Genomic DNA, 17,664 nt, shown 5'->3' with positions numbered 1-17,664 from the left:
TTAAATTTTTTTTTTTGCAACTTAAAAATATTTGTATTAGGGGTATTCACGATCCGGTGCAACAAAAAGGTGTAAAATTGCAAAACTTTATTTTTCTACTACTACAACTACAAAACACAAATTTTGTGCCATTGTATTTTATTTTTGCAATAGGGTTAGGGTATTGCAAAAGTGTAAAAGTGTAAAAAAAATTGTAGTGTGTCTATTTGGTTATTTTAGTTTAAGAAAATGTTACACTTTTGCACTCTTACAACGATACAAGACCATTTGCATCGAATCGTGAATACCCCTATTGAAAAAAATATCTATTGCAACTAAAAATGAAAAAAATTTGCATTGAAAATAAAATTTTTATTGTAAATAAAAATATTTTGCATTGAAAAAAATTTGATTGCAAACAAAAAATTTTCTTCATTAAAAAAAAAAAAAATCAATGCAAAATGTGTGCCTTGAATATTTTTTTAATAGCTGCGTTCCTTTGGAAATATTTATCTACTTTTTAGTACTTAAAGCTGCTTTGAACTACTTTTTCAGTATAGCAAAGTAGATCAAAGTAGTTTTAAGTACTAAAAAGTAGATAAATATTTCCAAAGGAACGCAGCTAATATTCGTCGAATTTCTTTTTAAACTATAACATTGAACCTTATGTATGGTCAAATATTCAAAATTGTAGGAAATTCGACGAATACTTAAAAAAAAAATATTTAAAGGCTAAACTACATACACCACTTTTTGAAAAAGTACAAAAGTGAAGAGATTTTTTTTCTGGCTATCGCAATTGTTTTGTGATAAAGAGTATACAAATTGTTTTTTAGACCAAAAAATAAGCTTTCTGCATCATTTGTTTTAATTTTCTAGCCCGAAAACTATACAAAAATGTGTTTGAAAATTTTCACTTTTGTACTTTTTCACTTTTTGAGCCAATGTAGTTAAGGCTTAATGCACAAACTTTTTTTTTCAATGCAGAATTTTTTTTATTTTCAATGATATTTTCTTTTCAATGCAAAATATTTGTATTTGCAATAAAAATTTTATCTGCAATGCAATTTGTTTTTATTGGCAATAAATAGTTTTTTTAATTCAAAATCATTTTTTTTTAATTGATATTTTTACAACCTTCATCACTCACAGAAATTCACCTAGTAGGTTCATTCATACCTTAACAAAACTGTTTTACAATTATGAGGACTAGATGGCGCTACTTGTTAATCTCTTCTAGGCTCCGCAGGAAAAATAACACGAGAAACAACAACATTTTCGCATTGTTTTTGTTTTCAACCTCTTCGAGTTAAAACTTGACATTTTCAAGTTTCAATTTGACATCTAGCTCAAAAGCCCAACAATTTCCAACTCTTGAACTCCACCCCCATATAAATATGTCAAAGATTAATTTTACAAAATTGAAAATTGACAAGCTGTGTGTAAATTTTTGTACAAATAATACGAAAAGTTAAAATCAAAATTTCTATTCTATTCATAATTATTTTTAAGTTTTATTTACAAAAAAAGACATTTTACAATTTAAAACAGTGACTCTTCATAATTCTGTTTCGATAGTTTCTTTTAAGTTTGTTTTTGTGTATATATTTTATAATGACAATTACAGAACAAATACGACATACCTAATTGAGAATAAAAATAAATAAAAAGAAAAAAAATGTTTCGAAGTCGTAGTTGGTTCGGAGGGTCATGGAATCGTCCCAAAAATCGACTTTCCCTAGACCATTTGAAATATTTATACAGTGTCCTCGAGAAAAACGCTACGGTTTCAGAGAATAATCGTGGACTCCTTGTAGAATCACTCAGATGTATTGCAGAGATTCTTATTTGGGGTGATCAACATGATTCTTCAGTTTTTGAGTAAAATTTGTATTACTATTTACATTAAACATTATTTAAATAAATTCTTAAAATTTCAGTTTCTTTCTGGAGAAAAATATGCTGTCATTCTTTCTTCATATAATGCGACAGAAAAGTGGTGGCTCTAGTTACGTTTGCGTTCAACTGCTTCAAACATTGAATATTCTTTTTGAAAATATTCGAAATGAAACATCACTTTGTAAGTTATTTCTTTGGATTTTAGGAACACTGTTTTAATTATTGTTTTTAATAGATTACCTTTTAAGCAACAACCATGTTAATTCAATAATTGTTCATAAGTTTGATTTTTCCGATGAAGACGTTATGGGATATTATATTTTATTTTTAAAAACATTAAGTCTTAAACTTAATACTCATACAATTCATTTCTTTTATAACGAGGTAAGATGTTCTTTCTGGTCTGCATTTTGTTATCATTTAGTAGTTGATTTATTTTTTTTTTACAGCACACAAATGACTTTCCTCTTTATACAGAGGCAATCAAATTTTTTAACCATCCGGAATCGATGGTGAGAATTGCTGTTAGAACGATTTCATTAAATGTTTACAAAGTTCAAAATGCTAGCATGCTGCAGTTCATCAGAGATAAGTAAGTAGAATATTCGATTTTTAACCCATCTGCCTCTTTTGGTAGGGAATGTTTTTTAATCTCCATGATTAAAATAAACGCTTTGTTAGGACTTATCGACCACAATCATGATCGCGTATAAGATCACAATTCTCTCACTTAATTGCTTCACATTATGGTTTCACATTTAGGGTTCAACAGATTGACCTCAGGTAATTCGGTTTTTAATTGTTCCATGTCTAAGGCCAACTGAAGAATGCAGTTGTTGCCATTGTTCTCTTCTTCGCATACTCGTGTTGAAACTTAGTATGATATCGTCAGCAAAGAATAACTTATTCACTTTCGAATCCGGATGATTTACCCGAATCAAACCTGCACTGGTAATTAGACTGTCGTATTATTTTTCGCAGTTGACCATCCAAAATTCGTTCAACGATCTTCATGGTGTGTCACATCAGCTTAATGGAACGGTAGTTATTACAGTTTCGTGTATCTGCTTGTAAATTGTGAGAAGGTTACTTTCTCTCCATTAATTCGGTATTTGCGCACCTCTGATGAGCTTGGAGATGAGAATCGTGAGCGATTTAGACCCGATTGATCCCATCTTTGTCAGACATCTAAATTACGTTCGGTTGCTGTAAAGTATATCCTGGAAAACTGTTTATTTAAAAGCCCATCACAATACTGTTGTCACCTCCTTTTAAGACTTTTCTCATCATCCACAACTTTGGTGAGTGAATTTCCTGAGCATTGTATCTTTTTTTAGCAGCAATTTTGAGGATACCTGCATACTTGTTCATGTTGGCATGTCGCAGTTCCTGAAAAGCCTAGATTTGATCAGCAGCTGGATCAGATATTTCATCTTTATTGTGAGGCGTTTTGACCAAGCTTTGAAAACGGTCTTTTTCCTAGATATCAATGCTTTGACTTCATCACTCCACCATCACGTTTATTTTTCGCGTTGGAAGATTCCTTCAAAAATTTCTAGCAGTGACTTCGCTTTCATCAAGCAAGTTCTTATTTAAAAGTTTTTACGTAAAAGAAAAACGTAAAAGTTCATAGTAGTCTAAGATCCCGTTATACAATTACGTTCCCTCATCTAGTGCCGCGCTAATTTTTTGTTTTTAAACAACATATGGTCGAAATTGGCATAACGTGACGGGGTGTAATAAACCCGGGACAAGAAAAAATAGTATGGGAGGGACCTTGATAAACGAGAACCTAAGGTGTTGAGCAACCGCACCATTGTCAATCTCATATCGCACGTTCAGAAAGATAGTGTCGCAGCCACTCCACTAAAAGTTAATAACCTTTCATCATCAACTATTATCAATAAATTAAATCTCAAGACAACAAAATATTTAAATATTTATAGGTATACAGAAGATAATGTTAAAACCAATAACAATAAACCAGTGATACGAAGCAAAAATCAGCATTATCTATTCAAAATACATATGTAGTTCAAAATAGTATTTTGAAATCTCAAACAGCTGACTTTAAACTATAAAGAACTACGGGTATATGACCTTGCATTATAAACCAATATAAAAAGAAACTAAATCATACAAGATTAAATAACGGAACAGCAAACAAAAGAACGAAATCGTTAATAATCTGGAAAGTTAAACCAAACAGAAAGAAAAAAAAAATTGTAAAAAAAAACCGGTAAATTATAGCATGAGCTTTGCTCGTGCATCGAAAGAAGGTTTGACTTACCAGGAGTGGAATCAGCTATTGTGGTTTGTGATCGGTGATAGTCACAAGAACCCAATTTAGTCTGGGACAATCAGATTTCGCAGATCAATTTGGTCCTGCCAACTGGGTGTCGGGGTAAAAGTTTACTGCTTTCTCGTTGTCCGGTGAGATTATGAGCTCATCCAGTATGTATATCCAAGGCACAAAAGCACCTAAACCCGGGATTTCGTTGTCGAGTTATCCTCCTCATCGTTAGATTAGGGTGGTAGCGATGTTTCATACAAGTTTTTCGCCGATTGCATGTCCAATAGTATGGTTTTTGCTTCCTCGTAGATTCGCTAGTTACTATAATAGTCGCTTTCGGTCGAAAGAAAAGTCCGTTGCATACCCACCCTCAGTGTCAGTACTAAAGAGCGAACACATTTTAAGTACAGTCTATCTTAAACACAGAATAAAACAAATCTTTTTTTTCTTTCAGAACCGCTGCTCCGTACTTTAGCAACTTGGTTTGGTTTATTGGAAAACATATTCTAGAATTAGATGCATGCGTTCGGACGGACATTGAGTAAGATAACATTGAAACTAAAAGAAAAAATATAATAATAGTAAAATAAATTGCAGCCACCAATCAAATCAGAAACTCTCAAATCTGGTTGCTGAACATCTCGATCACTTGCATTACCTTAATGATATTCTGCTTCTTGAAATTCGCGACTTGAATGCAGTTCTCACCGAACACCTTCTTCACAAGCTCTTCGTTCCCTTATATATATTTTCTCTAACTCCAGCCCCACCACTATCAATGGCTGTAGTTACACAAAATTTGGCAGCTGTTTTAAACAAGGTTGTTGACATTGACATTCAAGAAATGAACAATCCACGTGTATCACCGATTGTTGCCTTGTACCTTCTTTCTTTGGTTTTCTTGGTTATAACACATGGACCTTTAGTACACGCCTTGGCTTGGGTAATATTGAATGCGGATAGTAAAGTATTTACCGAAGGTGCTGCGGAGATCTTGAATGCGTATGTTGAGCGTCGAGAAGTAGTTGTACCCGGATTTATCGAACCAAGAGAAAGTTTGGAAAAGGCTTTGGACACAGTAGCGACAGCTTCATCTTCTTCAACCATTTGCGTAGAAGAAAATGTTGCCGCAGTTTTGGAACAAGGCTCAAATTCGGATATGGACGATCAAAAGTCGAGAGTAAAATCATCAAATATCACAGATGAAGAAAAAGAGAAGCTTAAAAAACTCGTTGATTCATCAACTTCTGATATGCTTCGTCCGTTTTTGAATGTTGTAACCTCATCGTTAGACTGTGTTGAAAATGACTATCTGGCTTTGCTTTCACTATGCCTTATATATTCGATGGCAAATAATCGAGGTGGGTAGTTTTTTTTATTTTGTTATTGCTTATAATATTTTCATTTTGTATCGCTAAACTAACATAAAACCTTCTTGACATTCTACTGCAAAACTGTTAACACAAATGTTTTATAGATGGTACGTAATATTGTTTAATTCACAATTTCAAAATGTTATGCTATAGTCCAGTCAAAGGGTATTTTCAAAAACAGATATTTTGGAACGGTCAAATTTTATTTCAATACTTCTTTAGGAGGTAAACACATGAAAAATATCTTCGGCCATTAAATTTGCATGTGTATTTTGAAACTAGAGTTGGCTTTTTGAATATTTTTGTATGTTGACCTCCTATCAAAATCAAACTCAGTTTTGAAATAAATTATGACCTTCCAAAGTTTTCGATCTTCATAAAAAATTTGAGCATTCTTTGACTGAACTATGTTTTTATTGATGTATAACTTAATATCCATTATTTTCTTATGTTTTAAATAGTTTGGTTATTTTGGTTGAACAAATAAGATTTTTAAAAAACATCGTGTCTATTTGATAGTAATACATAACATAACACAACATTTTGTGACATATTTTTTGCCGCAAACAAATTTGAATGAAATATTTTAAGTTATGTTTTTGTTTTTTTTTACCCAAAACAAATATTCTGTTAAAAATGTGAGTGAGTTCTGTTATAAACCAAATTTAAACAAAAAAGTAGCTAAACCAGTTACAAACTTGTATCAACGGGTTTATTGTTAAAAATATTTATTTATTTTATTATTCTTATTTTATGTTTTTTCAGGTCTATTAAATTCAATCTAAACAAATATATCGCTTTTTTATGCAAGATTTTTTTGAATGAGAAATTTAAATAATAAAATTTGTTTTGTTAAAATTGAAAGAATAGCTTTTTTGCTAAAAGCGTTTGAGTACTTTTGCACAATATTCGTTTCGCTTAGAGAATTTTATAGCAAACGTGTTAAAATTTGACAGAGTTCATATTTTGGTCCAAGAAGTATGTAGATAGACCTCAAAAAACAAACAAAAAAAGTGCATACAGTCGAAGTCGGAATTCCGTATGAATATTTAAAAAATGTAACACCAGTTTTTATTAATAAACTAAAGCAGCTTTTCTATAACATTTTTTTCAACCGGCTTCATTTGCACTTCGTTCAAAAAATCAGTTTATTTCCAAATTCATGAGAAATGTGATATTTGCGTAAGATTACAACTAAGCGCAAGTAAAACAAAACGATGGAAGTCTTCCCAAAGCTTGCTGAATTTCACATGGAGGAATATTTTCTTGAACCAAAATGTATTATTGTCAGCTAAACAAAAAATATTCGAATGTATTGTAAAAACATTTCTATGCTATGCGGCATAGGTTTGGGAAACGGATGAATTTGAAATAATAGAAATTTCATCTGCCAAATGGAACGCTTAACTACCCAATTTATTTGGAAAGCTGCTGGTAAAACACATTTTTAAAGTTGCTTCACGTCCAGATTCTCGTTTGGCCAAAAAAATGATAATTTATTAAATGCCGAATAAAGACTGGGGGATACCAAAGTGAAAAATATTGAGAGATGAATGACTTGTGCTGTAATAAACCGTTATATACTCTTGTTAGATTTTGTTCTTGCAGTTTTACAACAGTTTTCCCTCTGTTGTGTTTTTCAAATCAAAAAGGCCGAAAAGGCCAAAATTTATATTTGCAGTGCATCGAAATATAGTTCAAGTCTGAAAACATTTTACCAGTTGGTGTTCAACGTGTTCAGCAAATTTTTGGTAGCTCAAGAAAATGACACTTAAACCATTGTTGTCACCCGGAACTATTGAAGGCCCCAAACAAAATCGCTTTAGATCACATTTATTGGACAAATCAATGACAAAATACTGATTATGATCTTCCAGAAAATATGACTTTAAAACCAAAAATGGCAAGCAGTACTGACCTTATTTCGCACTTCATCGAGTTCAAAAATGCAGAAAAAAAGAAAATCCAAAATCGAAATAATGTTTTTTTTGCAATAAACCGTTTATAAAAAAAAAAAACAAAACCATTTTCATGAGTTTTTTGCAATCGTTTTTTTTTTTAATGTGGTTCTTTTTTTCGTGCACCGTATTTTTGTATAGCTTTGTTCTCATTTATAAATCAATTGTGTGATCAACTTTTTTTTATTTCTTTTTATTATTATGAGCAAAATTTATTTGAAATAAAAAAAATTTATTAAATTTAATAATTCTATAATATTTTGTCTTAATGCATTTGATGTCTTAATACAATTTTCAACAAACTAATAAATAATTGCAGGAGTGAGTAAAGAATGGCTGGATCAAGTTCTTACCAAATGTGGAAAATCACCACAAACGTACAAAACCGAATTGGTGGAAAGTCTACTCAACATTATAAATTTATCTAATCAACCTTGTAAGAAATTTGTAACTCAATTTTTAACCAAATTATAATGAAATAACATGTTGTTTTTTCTAGCTTGTAGAATACGTCTCATCACGTTAGAAATATCATTGGAATTGCTAGTATCCTTTACAAAACCCAACACCGACGAATGTTGCATTACTGAGGCCCAGCAACATACCCTCTTTCTAGCTCAGTGTCAATCAATGAATGCGTTAAGGAATTTTTACATGTCTGAAGAAATATTTCTTGATCTCTTTGAGGATGAGTATAATGAAATGAAAAAATCGATCCTCAATGTAGAATACTTGTGCATGGATTCAACTATTCTTCTACCTCCAACTGGAACACCATTAACTGGAATAAGTTTCACACGACGATTGCCATGTGGTGAAGTTGAAAAAGCTCGTCGGGCTATACGAGGATTCTTCCTATTGCGACGTACTTGTCAGAAATTTTTAAATGAAACAGAAACAATGCTTCCTTTGACAAATATTACAAACTGCGTTCAAGTGGATAATGTTCTCGACTTGAGTAAGATGAAAAAACACAATCATACAAAATAAATTCAAAACAAATTTTTCAGATAATAGCGACCTGATTGCTTGTACAGTTATTGTTAAGGACAACACCAAACAAAGAAGATTCCTGGTTATTGATACACTACAGTTGATTTTAGTGGAACCAGATGCCAAGCTCTTGGGTTGGGGTGTTGCGAAATTTGTTGGCTTTCTTCAAGATGTTGAGGTAGTTGGTGACAAAGATGATTCTCGTTGCTTACACATTACAGTTCATAGAGGTGGTGCTTCACATAATCGCACGCCACTTTTATCAGCGAAGTTTTTATTTGACGATCACATCAGATGTATGGCAGCTAAGCAAAGGCTTACAAAGGTTAGTCACTTTATTACATATTTGAGCAAAAGATATATGATAAATGATACATTTCTATCAAGGGTCGAAGCAAAGCTCGCCAAAAAAAGATGTACCAAATTGCTCAACTGTTAGAAATGCCAGCGCAATTAGTCGACTCACCAGTATATGCAGTATCAAAACTTCGTTCTGGAGCTATTTCAAGAGCTTCGCGGGATCATAGGCCAATTTTCTCTAGTGCTGGTCGCGTACCGGGTTTTGCAGCCGCCTTGAGAAGAGATAATACACCTGGCGCAGGTGTGAGTCGAATAAATATGGCCCAAAATAGATCAGTAGAAGGGTAAGTACGATTATAATAAATTGCAATCAAATTCACGGCATTTATGCGTACAGAATCCGCACTGAGAACAGTGGTCGTTCTAGACGTCGGGGGTCTAATACCAGTTCCGGATCTTCTACACCATCTACTGACGTACATGAAGTGTCAACGGATCGTAAAAGCAATTCACAATCACGTGAAAATTCAAGAAATCGTTCTCCACGGTCCCGAGAGAGTAGTCCGAGATTGTCTTTGCCAAGGTATTATTTTATTCGATGATTTTATTAAAAAGATTCTATAAATAACATTTTTTTTTGTAATATTTAGATCGGAAGAAATTCCCCTTGAAGACTTTCAGAATTCAAGAACTAGTAGTCAACATTCGCGCAGTTCATCAAATGCCCCATCTCGTTCGCAAACACCATCAAAAGCCAAATACGAAATAACGTCCCCACATATTACATTGCCAAATCTGAATGCAACATCTTTGGCTACACAAATCAACGGAATCGCAATAGCTAATGATGTTGCTGCAGTGAGTTCAGAAGAAACTTCTTTTATATCACAAGAAGACCAAGAAAGACGTAGAGGAACGATTGAAACCGTCTAATATAGATCATGTTTTATATTATTTATAGAAACAAAAATATTATATTTTTTCTTCTTTTAAGATGTTGTTAAATTTATATAGAATAGAATATAAGTTATGAGTTGAATTGTTTTTTGATATTCATATAAATTCCCAAGAAAAAAAAAATATATGTTACATAATTCCTCATTATTCATTTACGTTATTTTCTTTTTTGATACTTCCTAAGTATAAATGGAAATTTTAAATTTTTTAGGTTCCAATACTCATGTCAGTTGCGATATCCGCCTCTAAAATAGTAGTCTTACAAAAAATCCAAGTTCTTTTTTATCGTCTATCGTAGTTAATTAAAACCCCATTTTTGTTTTTGAATTTTACAAAAGCAAGCATTCTAATGCATGTCGATATAACATTTCAAAAGATTAATAAACTACTCCAGGGCCTATTACAAAAAAAAACTAAAAGACTGAAGTTCTACAATTTTGTTTTAAATTTTTAGTTTTACTTGGCAATTTTTCTTTTAATAACCAATTTTTAAAGTTTTTTGAAAACTTGCCTAGTAAACAAACAAAATTTAATTTTCACAAATTTAAAACCAAACTTTAAAACTTGGTACACTTTTACATTTCAGGACTTTTTGTTTTAGCATAATTTTAAGATAGAAGAACTTGGCTTTTTTAACCGTTATGCTTTTGTTGTGATTTCACTACATTTTGCAAGGTTTTTCTGTAAAATTTAAAATCTATATTATTTGGTTATTCTAGCACCTTTCCTTAGAAAATCTCAAGTTTTCGATATCTCCTAATTCTTTTATGGCAGTTGTGTGATTCTATTAGGTACTAGTCTTGAATATATTTCAAATATCAAAGGATGGGAACCACGCCCTCTGATTTGAGAATGTCTATACAAAAAATATTTTTTTTTGCATAAGATTCTAACATCCTATCAGAAGTGCTTTATGATATTTGAGGAAAATTCAGCGAAAATGACTAAAATTCTTAAATTTTGATTTTTTTTCTTTGTGTAAAATACTAGCTGTACCAAGTATCAAGATTCTACGATATTCAAAAGTGATCTTTAAAATTTGATGTCAGTGAGTGAGTTAGTCAGTTGTGGTTTTTGCAATTTTTGAAGACCTATGTATATATTTCGTGAGGAGTTTGTTTTTGACCAGCTCAACAAATTAAGCGAGTTTAAAATTTCTGTCATCTATGATATAAAATAATATTTCGAAATACATATTTCACTCACCCGTTTTCAAAAGATTGAATTTTCTATACAAAAATTTTGAAATGTTTTTTTAAACTCCAAAAATGTGATTTTTGAAAATTTTCTAAAATCTGAACATAACGGTTACTTAATCGCTTTCGTATAGAAGTTTTCGTGGAAATCGAGTTAGTCGTGGAGGAGATATTCAGAAACCAAAAAAAAATGGTTCTATGGCAGATATCGTTTTATATCAAAAGTTGGATTTTATTCGTAACATTACACACTGTTAGTTTTGGTCTTGGATATTATTCGTAACATTATACACTGTTAGTTTTGGTATAAAAAAACAGTTATCTGACAAGTTTGAAGAAAAAGATTTTTTAACACGTGTTTACTAGCCCTATAGTAACTATATCGCAATTAAAAAGCGAATACAAAATAGCACGTATACGCCACAGTGTATGTAGACAACGTGTAAATAATATGAATTACAGCGTAGATGCTAACACACCTTAATTGTTGTTCTTTTTAACTAAGTGGCAAGAGCTTCACCTAGTTAATAATGAAAAACCTTTTTTTTTTGAAAATCAGTCAGTCTTTTATTTTAAATTATTTCTTGGAGACATTACTTTGGCTTCCCCTTCAAAAACAACTTTATCATCCTGCCTGCATTCATAATGAACCAAACTTATTTTGCGCTTACTCAAAAGTTTAACAACTATTGTTGTATCTTTGTTTATTCGACACTGATGCGGAAATTTAAATTCTTGTGATATAACAATCGAACCTGGGCCGGGTAGTCGAGTTCCCATTATTCCCGATATTATACCATTTAAGAGCGCACCGTGAACCATTCGTTCATTTTCTGGCGATTGAATTGAGTGAATTGGATTGGTATCGCCTGTTAACATCGTAAATTTGTCCAAGTCATCTTGTGTAAATATTTTGTTGATGACAACAGTGTCTTTGGAGGACGAACATTGTCTTTTGATAAATCTTATTTTGGAATATGTCCTAAGCATTAGTTCGTTTTTCCAAAGTTCCAAAATCTTCGATGATAATAGAGGCCAAAGACTCAATTCTTTTTTCAGATGATTTTGTAAGACTTCGAATTCTTTGTAAGTTCTCTTTGGTGTAAACGTTTGAGCTTAAACTTTTATTAGCAGCCAAGAGGTAGATTGTCGTCAGTAAATGTATTATAATATCCGCATTTGTCTGTGTTTCAAACAATTCAAATAGTATTTTAATATTTTTCGAGTTGGTTATTTCTGTCTGCGAAAGGGAATCTGAAATACCAAAAAAAATAATTACCTTTTAAAAAATAGTAGTAGTAGTAGTAGTAGTAACTTTATTAAGATTTTTTTATAAATATTTAAAAAATAAAAACGTTCATTTTGACATCATTCATACCCAAGCAAATATTACAAATACCGGCTATACCATGAAGCACCAATCGTTCGTTGCGTGAAGTGATAAGTTGGAAGAATAAATTAACTGCATTTGCATCACGGAGATGCTGAAAATTTATCGGGTCATATGCAAAATTAGCCAAGTTAGCTGTTACTTGTTCCTGGGCCTCTAAAATATTTATAAATGGAATATGAATAGGTTCATTTTGGTTGTGGTTATTTCTTTGATTTTGATATCTATGTACTTACCAATATTTGTTGTAGTATAAAACTCTTGAACTAAATTTTCTATAAATTCCTTTCTGCCAATACCGTTCGATGGCGTTTTGGTCTTTAATAATTCATTTTTTGAAAACATTCATATAAAAGTATAAAAATAATTATGTTCAAATGATAAAAATGTTTATTTATAAATATTTATTATCTTTTTTATACTATGAGACGAATCGAAACAGAGTTGAATCAGGATTTATGTCAATGTAAATTTGGATCGAATTGAATACGAATTACTCGGTCCAATTGTGGATTTCTAACATGTGTCTCTGTCTTCTCTTTGTTTTTGGTTATTCTATTTTGACATTTTAAACTTGGCGAAAACTAAAAGAAATCATATTTATGATTTAAGCCTTAGTGCCTGGCTACACGGTGATTTTTCAATCGCCTAACCAGTCAGGTTGTAGGCAAGAGGGGTGAGGATTTTCCTCTTTTTGACGTTTGTTCCTAGAAAATGTGAATCGGAACGTGATTGGGCACAACACTGTGTAGCCAGGCTCTTAGAGGATATATATATATATATTATATCCTCTAAGATTTAAGCCTAGTAAATGTAAAATGTTCAAGTCTCCAAAGTCGACAACGAAAATGCTAACGAAAAAATATCATCGAGTATTCTGTCAAAGTTAAAGTAAAAAAATTCAAAATTAATTTAAAATCAAGAAAAATCAATTTTTAAAGCAAGAAAATTTAAAGTGATAAAAATCGACAACATTGCTCTTGGAGTCAAGAAAAATGCACAGGACAGTAAAAAGTAAGTGACAAATGAGTGAAAACTCTCCAATTTTTCGCTAGAGCTGCGTACTGAAAAACGAAAAGCAAAACAAAATTTTTCGTTCAAGATTTCGTTAACGAAATTTTGTATGGAAAATTTCTTTTCGCTTCAGCTATGTACGTATTAGGCTTTAGGAGTTAGGACGTCGTACGGTAAAAAATTAAGAAAGTAATTATTCGTTATATCTAATTTCTTATAGATTTGGTGTTTTTTTTTGCAAGCCCGAATAAAAAAAAATTCATCGACCGTAAATTTGGAAAAGACGAATATTTCTCTTCCACGGAATTCTAAGAGGAACATCAGATTTTGTTTTAGCCATTGACCTTTAATATAATATATAAAAGGTCAATGATTTTAGCTGTTACTAATTACCCGTTCTCAAAAAATATTCATATTTTCATTACAAATTTGGTTTAGCTTTTTTTTTTAAGTGTTCGTATAGGATCTCATTATATTCAGCATTATGGAATATGTACTTTAAAATAATGTGTCACATTTGGCCAGTTTTCTATCTTGATCAACCGTCTTATCCTCCCCAACTTTTGCATATGCGGTTACAAAAAACAGTAAAAGAGTACGTATACGCCACAGTGGTCAACATGCAACGTTGCAATTTTAATGCTTTCCATCATAATTAACGCCAAGGAAAACAAATTTAAACAAAAATAGAATGTTATTCTTGTAATTTTTTTTATTGGGAGCCCTTCTCCCGCACACATTCCCCCGGGAGTTTTCATTCAGAACTGGGGTGACATTCTGTACCGCATAAGCGAACAAACGTTTTCGCGTGTGCGAAAGATTTGCTTCACAGAATGTCACCCCTAGACTCAATATAAAAATTAATGTTTTTTCAAGAACAAAATGGTTTACTATAGTAGTTGTCGGCCTCGTTACATCATACTCCTGTCTATGTTACAAAATGCGGGGTAAATTATAACAGGGAAGTTGTTTTTTCTTTTGTAAACTGTATCTTGACACATTCATAATAAATTTTGCTGAATATTATTTTAAATGGAAATATGGCTTTTAAATTTTGAGGAGGTTTGGCGGATTAATTTCAAAATTGAGGAAGGAGCATCGGTTTCAGCAAAAAAATTTAATTTCAGCCGCGCTCTCTCCTTATTAAAATTAAAAAAAAAAAAATTTAAAATAATGGAATGGTCCCCAATTCCTATTTTATTTATGTGCACCGATTTAATCGGGTACTATACCAAAGTTACAATAATAAAAATTAAAATCAAAAAATTCAAGAAAAAACATCAGAAAATAAGTTTTAAAGCAACAACAAAACAAATTTAATTTCGTTCAAGATTCCGTTATCGAATTTTTGTATGGAAAATTTCGTTTCGCTTCAGCTGCATACTAGGGCTTACTTTTCAAAATTGTTTTACAAAATTTATAAAAACAAAAAAATATACCTAATAATATTTGTGCATTCTACGTTGATAAAAAATAAATCCCTCACAACCAAAAACTTAAGTTGTTTATAGATTTCCCTGGCTAAAACTTAATTTGTAATTTGTAAATTGAAATTTCTAGCAATTTTTTAACACAAAGTCCTTTTTTAAGTTTTGGCAACTGTGACCCACTGTACTGCATTTTTACCAAGAAGAGCTTTTCTCTCTTCATTTCCTTCTCATTAATGTATGGAAGAGCTTTACGTACTCAATTTATTTTTTGTAATAGATAAGAGATAAGACAAATTTTGAAATGAAAACAAAAATACCTTTTATTAAAAATAACATTTATAAATAAAAAAAATAGGTAATATTTAAAATTCAGAAGATGATGTATCTATTTGAATTAAATTTGCTGCATTAACTTTATTCCTTTTCCCCTCATCTCTTTGTTGACGTAATTTTGAGAAAAGGACATCCTATAGAATGAATGTATTTTTATTGTTTGTCAACTCCTTTAACCACAGTCCAGAGTAATATGGTGAATATACTGAATCTTCCCCACATTTAATTAAAGTTCCATCAGGGATTAACACTCAATAAGTAAGGCACACCACAGGACTATAGTCTGTTTTCAAAAACAAATGCGAGTAGACGTAAGCAAAAATCGGTAATCCTTGAAAGAACGGATATTGATAATATAAAACCAAACTTAATAGTCAATTATGTGTTAAAGCTGAAATCATTGAAATAAATTGGAAGCAAAATTGAGTTTGAAAATACTTTAAAAAGTTAAAGTACTTAAATTATTTGATCAGCAATCTATTTGAAGAGGAGAAAGTTCTTCCAAACAGGCGAGTTATAGAATAGTGATATAAAATAGAAGTGAAAGAAAGCTTAAAATTATAGTTTTCTCTTCTTTAATACGTGTTTTAATGTTTTTGTGTTTAAAAAGCAGAGATTTTATGATACTTTTAATGTCTTTTAATCAAATTTGCATTTATTTTTATTGTTCAATTGTATTTGATGATTTTCACTTATATGGAAAATTATCCTTTTTGTCTCTAAACGAAATCGAATTGTCTAGCACACTAAACTGAATATTAACAAGGTCATTGTGTAACATCGGCAGTGAAATTAATTTTGGTTTTCGATGAATATTTTTTTCATATGTATACAATGTATCTACCTATACATGTTTGTGTGTGTTTTCTTTAAAGAGTTAATTGTCCTTTAAAAGAGTAAAAAAAAGTACCCATTGTCTGCACAAAAGAGCTTTTATCATTTAAAGAAGAAGGCACTTTAATATGTTGTAGTACCCATAACTAAGTTTTTGAGGTCAGGTCAAATCAATTCACTGGTATTTTCGGCAACAGTATACATAAGTATGTATGAGTTTCTATTGGAAAAACACACTTAAGTTTGTACTACTATAAATATACCTAAAGCACGTTAGGTATATTGCTTGTTGAAGAAGAATGAATCATGTACATATTTGATTTGACTAATATTAAAGTTTTTGTCTACTTTTATAATGTGGATTATTAAGTGAAATAATTAGATAGTGAAATAATAGGATAGGAGAACTTAATTAACACGTAAATCAAGTTATTAAAAAGAAAATTTATTCCAATAACGTAACAATAGGTAACTTACTTCAGAGTGTAAAATTACCATGGGTAGTTTAACTATGGTTGCTTTATCGTGTATTTAAAGGATTATTCGCACTGTTAAATGTCAACATAACATTTCTTGTAATACGCAAGAGATACATTTGGTACCAATTACCTAGTGAAAATATTTATTAATATTAGATGGGTATTTACCTACCCTCATTGAATAATAAAAATAATTTATATTGATATTTAAGAAGTTAGAAAAATTCGTGCAGACATGAATTCATAAATCGCATTTAAATACAATGATATTGGCATTAAAAATATGTTTATGTTTGGCAAAACGTGAATTTAATCTATGATTATTTTTATTTTTCAATGTTAAATGTATACGCCACATAGTGATGTTTTTTGATTGAATAAACCGCAAAAAAAAAAAAATTTAATTAAAAATAAACAACACGTATACGCCACAGTGCACGTGGGCAACGTGCAACTTTGGACTAGATGTTAACAAACCATAATCTAAATTAAATAACATTTGCACTCAATAATTTAACAAAATTTTAACAAATAAACAGAAAAACAAAATCCTTTCAAAAAAGTATAAAAAAATAAAAAATACTTCTTCATTAATTCTGCTTATTGTTAAATTATGATTTCTTGAAAATCGGAAGAGTCGTTTTTTTTTTAATATATTTTTACCTATGTATGTATATAAAAAAATTGTCTTACATTTTCAAAAAAAAAAATTGGTATGCCATTTTTAAGAAAATATTATTCAACAAATAAAAACGAAATTTTGATAAAATTCATTAATCCGTTTTAAAAAATTGATTTTCAAAAAAAAAATTGGAAATATTTTGTAAAATTTTTATATAACGATTTTTTTAAGATTTTTGTTTAATCATTATGGTTATAAATAAAAAATCCGTTCTATGGCCTCTTAAGGGATTTTTGGTTTAAAATTCACTGCTTTAAATCTTATGTCTCAATGTAATCTAGAAATTTTTCATTTTATTTAAAAATATAAACATATACATACATATGTATATTATAGTTAGTTAATAAATTTTTATTTTTTCTATTTCTTACAGCAAACTGTAGAGCCCTACCACAAAATTAAAAATTAAACACGAACAACAAAAAGCTAAGTGAAAACAAACTAACGAAGGTTGGTCATCAAAAACGAACAGATAAAGCTTAACATAACAAAAAAAAAAAAACAATACCAAAAATCCTAAAATTTTAACAAAATCAATCAAATATCTCCCAACA

General features: G+C 30.6%; 2 protein-coding genes and 1 long non-coding RNA gene across 3 annotated transcripts; 2 read left to right on the top strand and 1 right to left on the bottom strand.

Annotated features, from left to right (window-relative positions):
• Positions 1-1,432: 1,432 nt before the first annotated feature.
• Positions 1,433-9,899, top strand: LOC129916265 (protein CLEC16A homolog). Its single transcript, XM_055996117.1, has 12 exons — positions 1,433-1,860; positions 1,920-2,059; positions 2,114-2,262; positions 2,328-2,470; positions 4,626-4,712; positions 4,769-5,532; positions 7,822-7,938; positions 8,002-8,460; positions 8,513-8,820; positions 8,883-9,139; positions 9,193-9,378; positions 9,446-9,899. Exons 1-12 carry the CDS (start codon positions 1,658-1,660, stop codon positions 9,726-9,728), a joined length of 3,096 nt encoding a protein of 1,031 aa, XP_055852092.1. The 5' UTR covers positions 1,433-1,657; the 3' UTR covers positions 9,729-9,899.
• Positions 9,900-11,507: 1,608 nt separating this feature from the next.
• Positions 11,508-12,789, bottom strand: LOC129915091 (armadillo repeat-containing protein 7). Its single transcript, XM_055994551.1, has 4 exons — positions 12,575-12,789; positions 12,327-12,494; positions 11,933-12,202; positions 11,508-11,880 (listed from the first exon to the last, which is right to left on the bottom strand). The coding sequence occupies exons 1-4, from the start codon at positions 12,681-12,683 to the stop codon at positions 11,516-11,518; spliced, it is 912 nt and encodes a 303-aa protein (XP_055850526.1). The 5' UTR covers positions 12,684-12,789; the 3' UTR covers positions 11,508-11,515.
• A 385-nt stretch (positions 12,790-13,174) lies between these two features.
• Positions 13,175-17,662, top strand: LOC129916277 (uncharacterized). The gene is made up of 2 exons (XR_008772423.1): positions 13,175-13,352; positions 17,484-17,662. It is a non-coding gene; the product is annotated as an uncharacterized LOC129916277 (long non-coding RNA).
• Positions 17,663-17,664: the final 2 nt, after the last annotated feature.

This window comes from Episyrphus balteatus, chromosome 3 (assembly GCF_945859705.1).
Source record: "Episyrphus balteatus chromosome 3, idEpiBalt1.1, whole genome shotgun sequence".
NCBI classification, from domain to species: Eukaryota; Metazoa; Arthropoda; class Insecta; order Diptera; family Syrphidae; genus Episyrphus; species Episyrphus balteatus.
Note: the sequence above shows the minus strand (reverse complement) of the source record. Positions and strands in the feature narration are given on the sequence as shown.

What these genes read in the sequence shown, in the direction of transcription:
- LOC129916265 (XM_055996117.1), top strand. Translation starts at nt 1,658, where the DNA reads ATGTTTCGAAGTCGTAGTTGGTTCGGAGGGTCATGGAATCGTCCCAAA. An exon ending in TTCATTTCTTTTATAACGAG is followed by an intron (nt 2,263 to 2,327) that starts GTAAGATGTTCT and finishes TTTTTTTTACAG; the next exon opens with CACACAAATGACTTTCCTCT. An exon ending in GGATAATGTTCTCGACTTGA is followed by an intron (nt 8,461 to 8,512) that starts GTAAGATGAAAA and finishes CAAATTTTTCAG; the next exon opens with ATAATAGCGACCTGATTGCT.
- LOC129915091 (XM_055994551.1), bottom strand. Translation starts at nt 12,683, where the DNA reads ATGTTTTCAAAAAATGAATTATTAAAGACCAAAACGCCATCGAACGGT. An exon ending in TATTTGTAATATTTGCTTGG is followed by an intron (nt 12,203 to 12,326) that starts GTATGAATGATG and finishes TTGGTATTTCAG; the next exon opens with ATTCCCTTTCGCAGACAGAA. An exon ending in GGAAAAACGAACTAATGCTT is followed by an intron (nt 11,881 to 11,932) that starts AGGACATATTCC and finishes CGTCCTCCAAAG; the next exon opens with ACACTGTTGTCATCAACAAA.